Consider the following 13,334-nt stretch of genomic DNA (forward strand, 5'->3'; position numbering starts at 1 on the left):
AGCATAGCTGCAAAATTGGTTTTATGCAAAAAGGAGTTCCAAGCCTAGGTTTTCTAGGCTGTTTCTAATTAAGTTTTGATTTGAGTACAACTTCAGCTTATGCTCCATTATATTCTTCCTATTGACATGAAGCATCCTTTCAGTTCTTCGGAGCATACCGTACTGGTAAATGTGCTTATGCTGTCTTTAAAGAAGACGGTAGGGATCTGACTTGCTGCCCTGCAGTCTGGAGATCCACCATAATCACATTTGTTCTGGTTCAGAGCTACTCAGGTTTGCTGCCCTCTTGTGCCTTTATCAAGGCACTCCCTTGAAAGCAGCTGGGTACTTCGTTTCCATTTCTTTTGGCACTGTAGTGTACACAGCCCCGAAGAGTTGGTGGGTTTACACGATGGCCTGGCTTAAAAATTAATTGCTACAGCTTGATTTAAAAGGTGTTTTGTGGCAGAGATCAAATATTGATTGAAACAATCTCGTTTTTAGGAATAATTTTTTTAAAAATGCTGTTTCTTAGTCGGCTGAGTTGAGTCTTTTAAAATTTTTTTTACATTAGTGCTGACCAAAGAAATCAATAGCCACCCTGCAAATAACCTTAGAGAGAGAAAAGGCTTTTAAATGTATTTTTCTTGTGGAAACTAGGCTAAGGGAGCAGCAGTCATCTTGAAATTTAGTGTTTGAAAGCAAACTCATTAGAGTTTAGATCTGTACTTTTTTCCAGTGCTGTACACAAAATGCTAGGTAACTTCCAGTGGTTTGAATTTTTAAATGTATGATGTTTTAAGCTTCGACAAGTGCATTTTAGGTCTGACGAGCACTGTACCAGTGTCCCTTGATTTTCTACAATTTGTTTCTTCCTCAGTCTTGCCAGTGCTGGCTCTGATGTGCTGCAGTGGGGATTGCTGAGAAGAAACCATACAGCAGGACTATATCGCCTTATTCTGGTCTTCCCTTTCGGTGTCGAGGGCATGAGCTATTTTGACTTTCTGCTCCAGAAGCAGTCTGGAGCTTTGAATGAAGGGGTCAGTGCAGCAGATAATCTAGGGACCTGCTTTGACATCTCATTTCGAAAGTGAAGGTTTAAGAATATAAGATTGATTTTAGTGGAATGAAAGGAGCCTCCATCCAAACTAAATAACGTAGCTCCGAACTCTTTTGAAGCCTGGTTCACTGGTGGGGCCCCAGCAGACTTGTGCTGAGCACTACAGGAAAACTACCGTGCTTTCTGGGTTTGCACATGGCATTTGTGGGTTACTCACAGTACCTTACCTGACAGCATCTTGTTTGCGTTGTATGGGTGTAGAGACCCCATACGCTAAGTGCTCTCTGCCTCCCTTGCAGCTATCACGAGAGTGCAGAGCAGAGGTCCAGAGAATCCTCCATCAGCGTGCCATGGATGTGAAGCTGGACCCAGCCCTCCAGGACAAGTGCATGATTGACTTAGGGAAGTGGTGCAGTGAAAAAACAGAGACCAGGGCAGGTACTATACACAGGAACGTTTCTACTTATCGTTTGCAAAGTTGGAGGGGTGGGAAGGGCAAAAAGGGATAAAGGGACATCTTGTTAGCTGTCTCTTTATAGCTGAGACTATATTAAAAATGAGTGCAGTTTGAAATGTAATCTACGCTAGACTGAGGGATGAAGGTGATACGAAGCAGCTTTGTACCTACTGCGTGGCTTCAGTAGGTTGAAAAGGGTAGTGGAATGAGAAGGGGAAGGGCATAGTTAACAAGCAGGACTTCAGTGAAGTAACCCCACCCCACCCTGGCTCTTACTTGTAATATTCTATTACAAGTTTGGCATTTCCCACATAAACTTTATCCTGTTTCCATTTAGCAAATACTGACATGTTTCCTGTGTTTATACAGAACTGAACTAACATCTGCTGCTACTTAACAAAGTTTCAAGACTCATGTTAAATTGCTGTGCCCCTGCAGAGCTGTAGGGAAGGAGCCGTTCAACAGCAGATGCAGTATTGCCATTGGTCTTTTTGACATGCCAATCATAGGTTGTAGCTTGGATAATCAGCCTCTCATTAAGGTTATGCAAAGGGCGAATTAAATATGTTATTCCAGAAGTGAAAGCACATTATCATGCAGCTTTGAGAACAAGCAGTAACCATCCTAGACCACATCCTCGATCACTGCTATGTATATGTATTCTGGGAGTGCCAGTAGAGGAATGGGATTAATGAGACGTAGGACTTCACAAGGAGGAGGGCAGTTTCACATGTGTTTACAGTATTTCAAGCCCAAATGTTCAACTTGGGTTCTTGGATCACACACTAAAATGCCTGCTTTGTAGGAGCTGGAATGCCTTCAGGACCATCTTGATGAGTCTTAGTGGCCTGATTGCAGAGAATAGGGGAAACCTCACGGGAGCTGGAGTCAGAGGTGAGGCAAGTATTTCAGCCTGGGATAAAGAATATTAGTTGAGGCATGTCTTGTGATAGTGATGAAAAAAATGAGGTATCAGAGTAACTGCAGAAGTGTAAGCTCTCTGAGATCAGACAGAGACCATTCTTTTAACCCCAAATTACAATGGAGATTTCATATGTGTTCTTGTAGGAAGAAAAATGAGGCAACAGTTCAAGCTAGGCTGGTGATGACATTTCTCCTGCTTAACAAAATCGCTTATGGTACGGAAGCTAAGATGTCTGCACAGGTACCAAGTGACCTTTGGTACAAGGCAAGATATGTCATGGGACTTTGTTTTTGGTCTTGCTTGCAAGTAGTTTCGAGTACTATATTGCAGCTTCCTCCTCCATCCCAAAATTTGCAAGAAATAGCTGCTAGGTTTTCAGTGAGGTCAGCAGCTTTACTCGTGTTATGAAGCTGCATATTTAACTGTCTTGCCCCAAACTGTTTCCCATATCTCTTAAAATTTACGTTGTGCCCTAGGGAAGGCTTCCTTCCAATGGTTACAAAATGGTTGGCTCGGAACTGTCATAAATCTTATCACCTTACACTTAGGTAGTAGTTTTTCTAGTGCCGTAGCATCCAATTCAGAGGAGATTGGCCACATTATCCAAGCAATGAGTTTTGGTGGAGACCAGGCTCTTCCCTTGAGCTGGAAGGCTTGTCTTAACGTTTACGATGTTGTTGGTAAGGGTGAACCATAGGATTTCCAGAACTGAAGGGCAAAGCTGGCTGAATAAGATCTTTCAAATCCCTGTAAGCTGAGTTCAGTTTAACTTGTTACCACAGGTGGATTTTTTCCCAGAGCCTTTTTTCTTGTCCATTCACTGTGAAAACAAATATTGCATGTTTTTTTTGCAGGACATTCAAATTGAAGCCTTGCTGATGAGAGCGTGTGAGCCCATTATCCAGACGTTCTGTCATGTGAGTGCTCTGTAACAGTGTGAATATCTTTTGGGGAAAAAGACGGGGAGGGGGAAGGTTAGAGGTTTAAATATTAGTTCTTGGTGTACTTGAAAACTTCAAAAGTAAAATCAGGTAAACAGTTACAAAAGTCTTTAATTAAAAACCACCCTAAAGTAAAAATTCTTAGTTCCATCTAGTGCTTCCGCTGTCAGAGCCCTAGCATAAAGCTAGTGTTTGAAGATGAAAATTGCCCTGTAATTGGAAAAAATCAGTAAAAAACCAAACTTTTTCCTTTTGCCTTGCCTGCAAGCAGTGTGTCCTAGCCACTGCACTCTGTGCACCTGCTCAGTACTGCTGAAAAAACTTTTAGGGTGGCCTCTAGCATTGAATAATTAGATAGCAATGAAGGCATCCACTAATAAGTCGAGTAAGCATTGAGTCTCTACAGGGATGTTCTCCTGAGTCTAAAGTGTGCACGGCCTGGGATAGTTCTTTTCTAACTACATCTATAAGTATAGTTATGTGGTGGAGTTGGGCGGTACAGCTCTAGGGTGGTCTATTGATGGTGAGTGTAAGCTCACAATAGAGAGCAAGACTGTAAGTTCCATTACTTCCTGGTCACAGTGGGCTAAATGAGTATGAAAATCATGACTTTCAAGCCTTTCATCACTTCTTCAGGAGGTTGCAGATAACCAGATTGATTCCGGGGACCTGATGGAGTGTCTAATACAGAACAAACACCAGAAGGAAATGAATGAAAAATGTGCAATCGGAGTTACTCATTTCCAGCTGGTAAGATACACTTTTCTCTGCTATCAGTGGAAACCTGTTCTGTTCATTGAGGGTGTTGACAGGAATTGGCTAGTTATGAAACCCCTCCTTCCTTGAGATTGATTTCCCACTGTATTTAAAGTTTTCTTGTAAATTCAGACAGTTGTACTTGCATGTCTGGTCATAAATGGTTGCTTCTGGAGATGATTTATTTTCTGGCCCCCCTTCCTCCCTGGTGTATGGTAGATAGGGTCCCACCTTCTGCGGCAGTGCAGCATTTCCCCTTGCTTCCTCATCAATAAGTTTTGGACAAAAGCATTTGCTGATTGTACAATTCAACAAGGTTCTTTTGGGTAGCACTTTTCATTATTCTTTTTTCCTTCCAGGTGACCAAAGTTTGGGTTTTTTCCTCATTTCTGTCTTGCAGGTTCAAATGAAAGATTTTAGGTTCTCGTACAAGTTTAAAATGGCTTGCAAGGAGGATGTGCTGAAACTTTGCCCCAACATCAAAAAAAAGTATGTAGCACCTGACCAAACAGCAATGTGAACATATAAATACGTAATAAAGTCAGAGGATATTTCATGACAGGACAGAAAATGCTGGATTTCCTTTAAAGGCTGATTGTTTTGTGTGTGAAAACTTAGTGACTGCGTTCTGCAGATGCTTAAGGTAGAGGCATTGCCTGCCTCTTCAAAAATGACTCTGTTTTCCTCTTGCATACAAGTCTGTCCTCTGTATTTTTCTTGCTTAGAAAATAGCTAACAATTCCAATTAGTGGTGTGTGTGTCCCGGGATGTTTTATGTCCTTGCTAGATTTGTCGTCTTCTAAGATGCAGGTTACTGTTGTTCCAGTTGCTGCTCTGGGAAGGGGAAATAACCCACTTGTTTTAGCTGGTTTATTCATTTTGGTATAAGAGGTTTTTTAATAGCCTACTGCAATGACATAAGGCTGAATTACACACAAGGTCAATCCTATTCGTGGATAGCAAGACTATTTGCATTTTATGATATAAATGTCCTTCCCATAATGCAAAAGGATTTCTTGCAGTGCCATGTGGGTATTCACCTTCATCTATTTCTAAGATTAAGTAAAGCTTTGCTAAAGTGCTCATGTGACTTAAGAGCAGAGGTCTTGCTGGGCAGGGGTGTGCTGGCATTTTGATTATCTTCCTGTCTGCTGATCTAGACTCCAATTAGACAGCATCAGATTTAGGTTTTAATTGTGATCCAGTTACTCTACATAGAGCTGTACCCAGGCCAGAAGTAAGCACAGGTCCACAAGGACTTTGTTGTGTTTGGATTCTTGGGGTCCGTTTCTCCAATGTGGTGATCCAACACCAATCTTGGCTGATCTGAGTGAAGGGTATATGAGTAAAAAAAGCTGTTTTCTTTTCTGCAGGGTGGATGTAGTGATCTGTCTGAGCACAACTGTGCGCAATGATACTTTGCAGGATGCCAAGGAGCACAGGGTCTCTCTGAAGTGCCGCAAACAGCTGCGTGTTGAGGAGCTAGAGATGGTAAGCATGCATGAAACTCTTGATCTGCCCATCTTCTAGTGAGGTCCTTCAACTAAAGCTTCCTGGTTTGTCCTCCCTGGAAAAAAAAGGAAGCTCATTTGTAAGACATACCTAATTTATTTTTTCTAGTCTTCTTACAATACGAGGCTCAATTGCCCTTCACAGTGAAAGTAATGATTGTCTGCTTTAATGCCTTAAATATAGTCTCGCAAAGGCTAAAGCAAGCTAAATGGTCATTGGAATTTCAGCTAAAGTGATTATCTTTAGTGTTAGATAGTGACATGCAACACGTGCTGATGTCCTTAAAGTCCTCTAGGAGAGAATAAAAGCTTCATTTTACAGGCTGAGGAAACAAGCACAGATGAAGCAACTTGACTGCAGCTGCTCTTAAGTTGCTCAGTGGATAAACAGGAGTAGTATTTGTTCTGTAGGCAAGGCTGCCTCTCAGCTTCCTGGCTGCAGTCCTTGCAGCAATGAACTCTTAAGGCCTTTGTCTGGTATATATTGTTTGACTGTTAAAGCTTCACCTTAAACAGGCCTGTATCAGAAGAGGCAGCACTCTTGCCTTTGTATGGAATAATCCAAATGCTGAGCATCGTTAAAAGCAGGAAGCTTTATTAACATTCTCTAGATCACCCAGTAGATGGGTGGCTATTAATATGATGTTTAGCTTTCACATTAAAAGATTTTAGTTGTCTTGGACATTGGTGTTGATGCCCTTTTAGGAGGAGCAGTGGGAGCAAATTACCAGCTCTAAAATTTGGTTTAAGCCCTTTCTTTGAGTGTAAAAAGCCAACTGATCACTGCATGGGTTTGCAAAGCTGATTTCCCACTAACACCACTTCTCACAGCCAAGACCCCTACATTCAAAGAAATGGACCTACCTACTGTGAGAGTTGCTTGCTTTTTTTGTGAGTGGAGGGTTGTAGTTAATACGTGGACAAAGTAAATTAGTCTTTAGAGTGCTACTTAAAAGTTCATACTGTAATTTATACTGCAGACCGAGGATATCAGACTTGAACCAGAGCTCTATGAGGCTTGTAAAAGTGACATCAAGAATTACTGCCAGAACGTGCCCTATGGCAATGCTCAGGTAATGGATTTTATTAATAATTTACAATTTAATTTGTACTTTCATTTCAGAAAACTTCTGAAGAAGGCTTTTGCCCCTGTGAGTGCAGCTTTAGATTTTCATTTTGATATCACTGAAATCTTTTGGCAGTATTTTGAAATGTTAAATCTTTTTTTCACTGGTTCACAAGTATTAATACTGGGTGAATGCAATGCTGTGAGCCCTTCGTTCTGCAGTTAATGCTAGTTTTATGCTATTAGCAGCTGGTTACTGCAAATGTTGCTGAAGATTTTAGGCATAATGTCTGCAAGATGAGGTTTGGGGTTTTGGAGTAAGTCCATTTCCATCTCGTTAAATCTTTGTGAGAAGATGAGCTTAAAGCGCATCCTGGAGCTAAGCATGGGTAATGAGTTTTGATAAAATCCAAGCGTTGGGAACTTAACTGCACAAATCAGGTGAAGATAGGCATTGGAGTACACGTAGCTGTGTGTTTTGAGCAGCATATGACAGAATTTTGTCAACATGTCTGTTGTGGTTGTAACACTGTCATAGATTATTGAATGCCTGAAAGAAATCAAGAAGCAGTTGAGTACTCGGTGCCACCAGAAGGTGTTTAAACTGCAGGAGACAGAGATGATGGATCCAGAACTGGACTACACACTCATGAGAGTCTGCAAGCAGATGATCAAGGTAATGGTAACGTGCTGATTTAAGAGGGTGAGGTTGAGATATAAGAGCTCTCTCGGTTTTGAGCTTCCCATAAAAGCTTTTTACAAGACTGCTGTGGTGGTTTGGTGCTGTGGTGGTTTGGAAGTTTGATTGCTTCCTCCCCCACCTCCCAAAGTAATTAGTTTCTTAACTGAATCATGCTGAGTTTCTTCAGGACTCTTCTCTATCAACTCTACTTCCTCCACATATCTGATTAAAGCCTGTGCACTAATAAATTTGTCTTACCAATTGCCAGCAGAATTGATGAGGAAGTCTGTGCTGAGGCTTCTAATGCAGTTTTCATCCAGTTGGTTTGGGTTTGCATTGGCTTTTAGCAAAGGTGAAGAAGTTATAATTACAGAGAGGAGTAACATCTTCGGTTTACTGCTGACCTGGTGCATACAGACTTCTGTCAAACTGATAAAGCAGGCAAAGTCATGCAAAATTTAGAATTAGAAATGCTGGCTTAAAGTGCTACCTCGTGAATGTTAATTCAAGCAGCAGTGAATGTTAATACAAGACAGTATTGCACAGGACAAGATACTACTTGCACAGTAGCCAAAATTGCAAGCCCTGAAACACAAGTATGTGTGGCCTGTATGCAGTACCCTGACTCCATACTGTGGCCAGAGCAGAATGTCTTGAGAATTTATTGCTCTTCAATACAGACTCATGCTTTTTTAAAAAGACTTGTCATCTCAGCAAAATCATGAAGATTAGAAGATGCAACAGCCTTATCTTACACCCATTGAATTAGTTTGTAACAAAAGAAATTAGTACCTTGATCTGAATTTTGGTAAGCTGGTTAACTTTTAACTATCTCATTCTGAGCGGGAATGGGAAAATTAGTACCAGTGGGCTCTTCTCTGCTTTCTCATTCCATATGGTCTTTGTCCCGAATGTTACCAATGAAGACTACCTGTTGCTTTGTTCAGCCAGCATTTATGCAGAACAGTGGCATCTGTATGGACTTTTAAAGATTCTCATTTTAGTTTCTGGAATAAAGGGGGAGTGGAAGTAGTTGGGTGTGAGACCTAATTTGGTAGGTATGTGCTGTAACTTAAGATAGAAAATAAGGCAAATTGCTTTGATACTACCAACACAAGCTGGTGCCTAGAAGCCAGTTGAGGCTGTACGGCTTAGTGCACAGTCCGTAACAGAGAGATCCATCCCCATAGTTGATTTGGAATAGCACTGTTCTTGTTAACAGGAGGTGTTGGGGCTAGGGCGTGTGTCTGTATACCTCTGGCTTGGGCAGGTGGTTGTTGTTTTTCATGAATATAATTGGTTGTTTTGTTTGGGGTTTGTTTTTCAAGTGTTTAGTGATGAAATCTTGGTTATTTTTGTTTCTTTGGTAGCGGTTTTGTCCAGAGGCAGACTCAAAAAATATGTTGCAGTGTTTGAAACAAAACAAGAACAGTGAAGTGATGGATCCTAAAGCAAGCAAATGATTACCAAGCGCCAGATTACACAGAACACAGGTATCATCTTTGGAAAAAAACTTGCCTGCCTGAGCTGTTGAGTGATCTGCATGGCTGGAAGAATATTCACTTTGTTTTCATTTCCTTCATGGTTGTCAGTGCACACACTGACTTTATTCAGTCAGGTTCTTGAGGGTCAGCATGTGTTATTTGATACACTTTATTCCTGAAGCTCTTACCTCACCAGTTAAATTATGTTGTGAAAAAACACTATTTCCTCCCGAAATTAATTAATTGGTGGTACAATGCCATCCAGGAAATTTCTGTGAAATCTCTTTGAAGTGTTATGTTCTGTCATCTGAAGAGATGGTACTCTAATGAAGTTCTGTCATCTTTCTGGTTAGATTACCGCTTAAATCCAGTGCTCAGGAAGGCGTGCAAAGCAGACATACCGAAATTCTGCCAAAATATCCTGAACAGGGCCAAGGATGATACAGAGTTGGAAGGGCAAGTCATCTCATGCCTGAAGTTGAAATATGCAGACCAGGTGAGTGGAGCTGATGCATGCAAATAAGAAATTCTGCAGGTTTGTGCTGAGCAAGAGTCACTGAATAACAAATCAAACTTGGGCTTGTGGTGTGTTCAGTGCAGGTAACAAGCAGACTGTATGTAAATGAATTTTTTTACACTTCCATATAAGTATTACAGAATACGTAAGTTAAAATGCAAGGTGATTGATTTATGAAATAAAGGTCCTTGAGTGCGTTAATGACTTTCTCCGCTTAATAGCGTCTCTCTCCAGACTGCGAGGACCAAATTCGAGTGATAATCCAGGAATCAGCTCTTGATTATCGGCTGGATCCCCAGCTTCAGATGCACTGTTCTGAAGAGGTAGGAAAAGTAGCTCTGCACCTACTTACTCAGGATGAAAACTCTTCTCATGTTTCATGAAGTCCCTTCACATAACAGATTTTTGTTTCTTAAAACATGAGCTCTCCTGATAATGAAGCCAACCAAAAAACCCCCATAAAACCCCTTTGAACTGTTCCTAGACAGTCAGGTTCTCTGCTTGTGACTTCTGCCAATGTGCAAGAATTGCAGTTTCCTCTGCAGTGCTAATATGAAGTTAATTTTTTCATCTGGGATTTCAGCAATACTTGTGCTATGGGAAAAATACTGCTTTCCTGTTAAAAAAAAAATAATTAGTTTTCTGGTCTTGTCAACCTTAACCTGGAGTACAGTCAGGTTTCTGAGCTTTTACTTTCAATAGCTGAATCAGCTATGCCTTAAGTATTGCTTATTTCATATATTAACATTATTTCTATGCTGTTTTCCTCCCAGCCTTCCTCCTCAGTAAAGCAATATCGACTTTTTGCTGTTGAGTTTCGAAGGGTATGCATATTGCATGAGCCAGGCTGTGTTTGGCTCTGGGGATTCTGAGGGGGGAAGTATCTCATCATGTGTTCTGTAGCTGCACCCTGTGATGAGCTAATGTATTGAGATATAAATGTGCCAAGAGGCAGAATGATTGTTGTGAACTACTTATGTTAAAATACTTCTTCAAAATAGATTTCCAGCTTATGTGCAGAAGAAGCAGCAGCTCAGGAGCAGACTGGGCAGGTGGAAGAATGTCTGAAAGTGAATCTGCTGAAAATAAAAACAGAAATGTGCAAGAAGGTAAAGGAAATAAAATGAATGTGCTCTAAAAGATATCCCATCCCTGCAGAAGTCTGATTTTTCTTCCAGATCGCAGCCCTGGCCATGTTCTAGCTAGTATGAAGCCAGAGCTCTGCAAATTTCCTTATGCATCTTAGTTCTGGCCTGCAGCAATTCAGTTTCAATGTGCCGGTGAAGATTGTGCCGACAGTGCCTCCTTTGCAATTCTAGACTTGGATTCTTTTTTGATTATGGTTGCCAAAGTTTCTTGTTACTAACCTGTTTTCTGTTGCTGTCTCCGTTGCACGCTTCCTGAGTGCTGGGTATGGCCTAGGCACTGGCTGTGCCCCAGGGCTGTAGGAATTGCCCCATGGCTGTGGCATCTTATTTCATTTCTAACTCAAGTAGCCCGGGCATATTGACTTTGTACTTTAATACGGGTATTTTAGTGAACATAACTACGGTAACCCTTATAAACCAGGACATTTAATCCAGCCTAAACGAGCTTTCATAGCCTCATCCAGGGACAGTGGTGTTTTTTTCTCATGATCCTGGATTTAAAAAGATGATGCACCTTTCAGAAACATTGAGCAGTGTGAATTTTTTTTCTCCTTTTTTGAGATGTACTTGTAATTTTCCCCTCCCCAGGAAGTGCTCAACATGCTGAAAGAAAGCAAAGCAGATATATTTGTTGACCCAGTGCTCCACACAGCCTGTGCCCTAGACATCAAACACCACTGTGCTGCCATTCCACCAGGGAGAGGACGCCGTAAGTGCTTATGCTTTACTCGTATCACAGTCCTGAGAGCCTTAAGCTGCATTTTCTTACCAGCATTATGTGAAGTTCAAGATACCTCCACCAGTTTTTTGTGGGTAATAGGGTGGAGCAGCTGCAGAGGTGGTAGATGCCACTAGAAGATCTGTATCAAGTCCTTCCTTACGTTGAAGGCGGGACCTGTTCTTCAACCCTGATGTAATATCAGTGCAGTGTTACCTGCAAATTGTAGGAGTCTATCATATGTTCCATCATTCAGATGGTTTCTGACAATAGTCTGTGATACCAGATCCGTAACCCTTCTATGAAATCCTTCCTCAGTTAAATCACATTGAAAATGAGCTCTTAGTATACATGGACTGAGGTGCCCATGGGCTCATTTTTCAGTGAGGTTTGTCTCCCACCCTGTATCAGCTTCAGACCAGATAAAGCTCCCAAGCTTACTTAAAACAGTGTTGTGTCAGACTGTATCAAAAGCGTCCCTAGAACGAAATAAGCTGCTGCTTAAGCAAATCAACTGGGTTTCACAAGATTCATTCACAGCTATTCCCCAAGCTCTGTTCTTTCGTTTTGTCAGTCTTTGTCCATGGTTGACTACTTTATTTCAGTTAATTTCATCTGTCAAAATATTGAAAATCCTTTGATCTGTTTTTTTTTCTTCTTTGCTTAAATATGTCAGTGTTTTTCTTTTCCAGTATTTACAGACGGCAGGTAATCTTTACTATGCTTTCTAAGTTCACATAGCTCAAGGCTTTGAGGACTTAATCAACTGTTCCAAGTCCTCCAAGACTGAGTTCAGCAAGTTCAGACCACTTGAAACATGATTTATTGAAGTATTCCTAACCATTCTTTTCCTGTTTGAGGTCAAGCAAGCTCTTGCACTTTGTTACTGCTATTACGTTAGCTAGCTGGATAGTATGTCTGGCTGTTGTAAGGAAAGCTAGTGGGGAAAACAGTTCTGAACTTTCCCATCTTTCTGAGTTTATCTGGCATTAAAAATAGCAGCTAAGTATTTTCCTGATTGTCGTCTTTCATGCTGGTTACTGAATGCCTTTCTGAAATTCTGGGTATCCTTTATTCCTATTTTGTCATAATTCTTTTCATGTGCTTTCTGACATGTTGGCACTGAGGGTGTGCAGAAGTCTGTAGCTTAGAGGGGGATCTGCCTCTTGGACTGACAATTGTGTTTAGAAAGTCTGGAGTTAGCATTGCAAACTTTTTGAACAAAGTAACTTTTCGTTGCAAAACAGAAAGCATCCTGTTAGGGATTATTCATGTAAGGCAACATAAGTATAAAATACAAAATTTTATGTCAGTGTCTCAAATAAGCTTATGAGTTAGCTAGGCCGTTCCTTAGGCACCCAGAACATTGTGATCCCGTTTCCTTTCACAGGACAGTGTGAAGACTCAGGAAGTTAAAATTTTCCAAAACAGTTTGTTGATCAAAATAAACCCTTAACAAGCCTAAGGAGATAACATTATGTTTTCTGCTGAGCTGAATGTAATCAGTTCTCTCTAGAAGGTAGTGGCATGGAATATAGAACACAGCTCATTGAAGGTGCAAATGTGTAAGACTTTATAAAATGTCTTGTAAATCACATGAATTACATCTTGCGTATGTACTGTAATTTTTTTTGAAAGTCAGAATTCCTTGTGTCTCAAAATGCAGCATTTATCATGAATCTTAGTGAAATTGCTAGCTTCAAGGGTACAGCAGGGCTTTGTGTATAGCCTGTCGGGCTGGCTGGTCTGTTTAGCAAGCTATTTAACTGTCACCTTTTACGAGAATCGAAGTGTCCCTTCCGAGCAGCCTTTCTGTAATGTGTTGTTGAAGCCACTGTTTCTATTTTGTAACACCCATCTTCTGCACATTACAGAAATGTCCTGTTTAATGGAAGCTCTGGAAGATAAGCGTGTGAGGTTGCAGCCTGAATGCAAGAAACGCCTTAATGATCGTATTGAAATGTGGAGCTATGCTGCAAAGGTCAGTATGTGCAGGATTTCCCTTTTTGTGCATTGGATCTTTCTGTCACAAGCTATTTATGAAAAACTTTTGAACTGATGAAATTCTTATATCTGAAGTTTAGCATTTT

The 13,334-nt window shown here is 40.9% G+C and overlaps 1 protein-coding gene across 1 annotated transcript in view; it reads left to right on the plus strand.

Moving 5' to 3' along the window:
* GLG1 (golgi glycoprotein 1) overlaps positions 1-13,334 on the plus strand; it is an 86,891-nt gene that overhangs the window by 67,854 nt on the left and 5,703 nt on the right. Inside the window, 16 exon segments of the mRNA XM_037408773.1 lie at positions 1,339-1,473; positions 2,302-2,334; positions 2,337-2,390; positions 3,276-3,338; positions 3,999-4,112; positions 4,519-4,607; positions 5,492-5,609; positions 6,610-6,702; positions 7,234-7,371; positions 8,748-8,826; positions 8,829-8,870; positions 9,215-9,357; positions 9,600-9,701; positions 10,380-10,487; positions 11,115-11,235; positions 13,119-13,225. Of these exon segments, the coding sequence (XP_037264670.1) occupies positions 1,339-1,473; positions 2,302-2,334; positions 2,337-2,390; positions 3,276-3,338; positions 3,999-4,112; positions 4,519-4,607; positions 5,492-5,609; positions 6,610-6,702; positions 7,234-7,371; positions 8,748-8,826; positions 8,829-8,870; positions 9,215-9,357; positions 9,600-9,701; positions 10,380-10,487; positions 11,115-11,235; positions 13,119-13,225 (1,539 nt within the window).

Source organism: Falco rusticolus, chromosome 15 (assembly GCF_015220075.1).
Source record: "Falco rusticolus isolate bFalRus1 chromosome 15, bFalRus1.pri, whole genome shotgun sequence".
Lineage (NCBI taxonomy): Eukaryota > Metazoa > Chordata > Aves > Falconiformes > Falconidae > Falco > Falco rusticolus.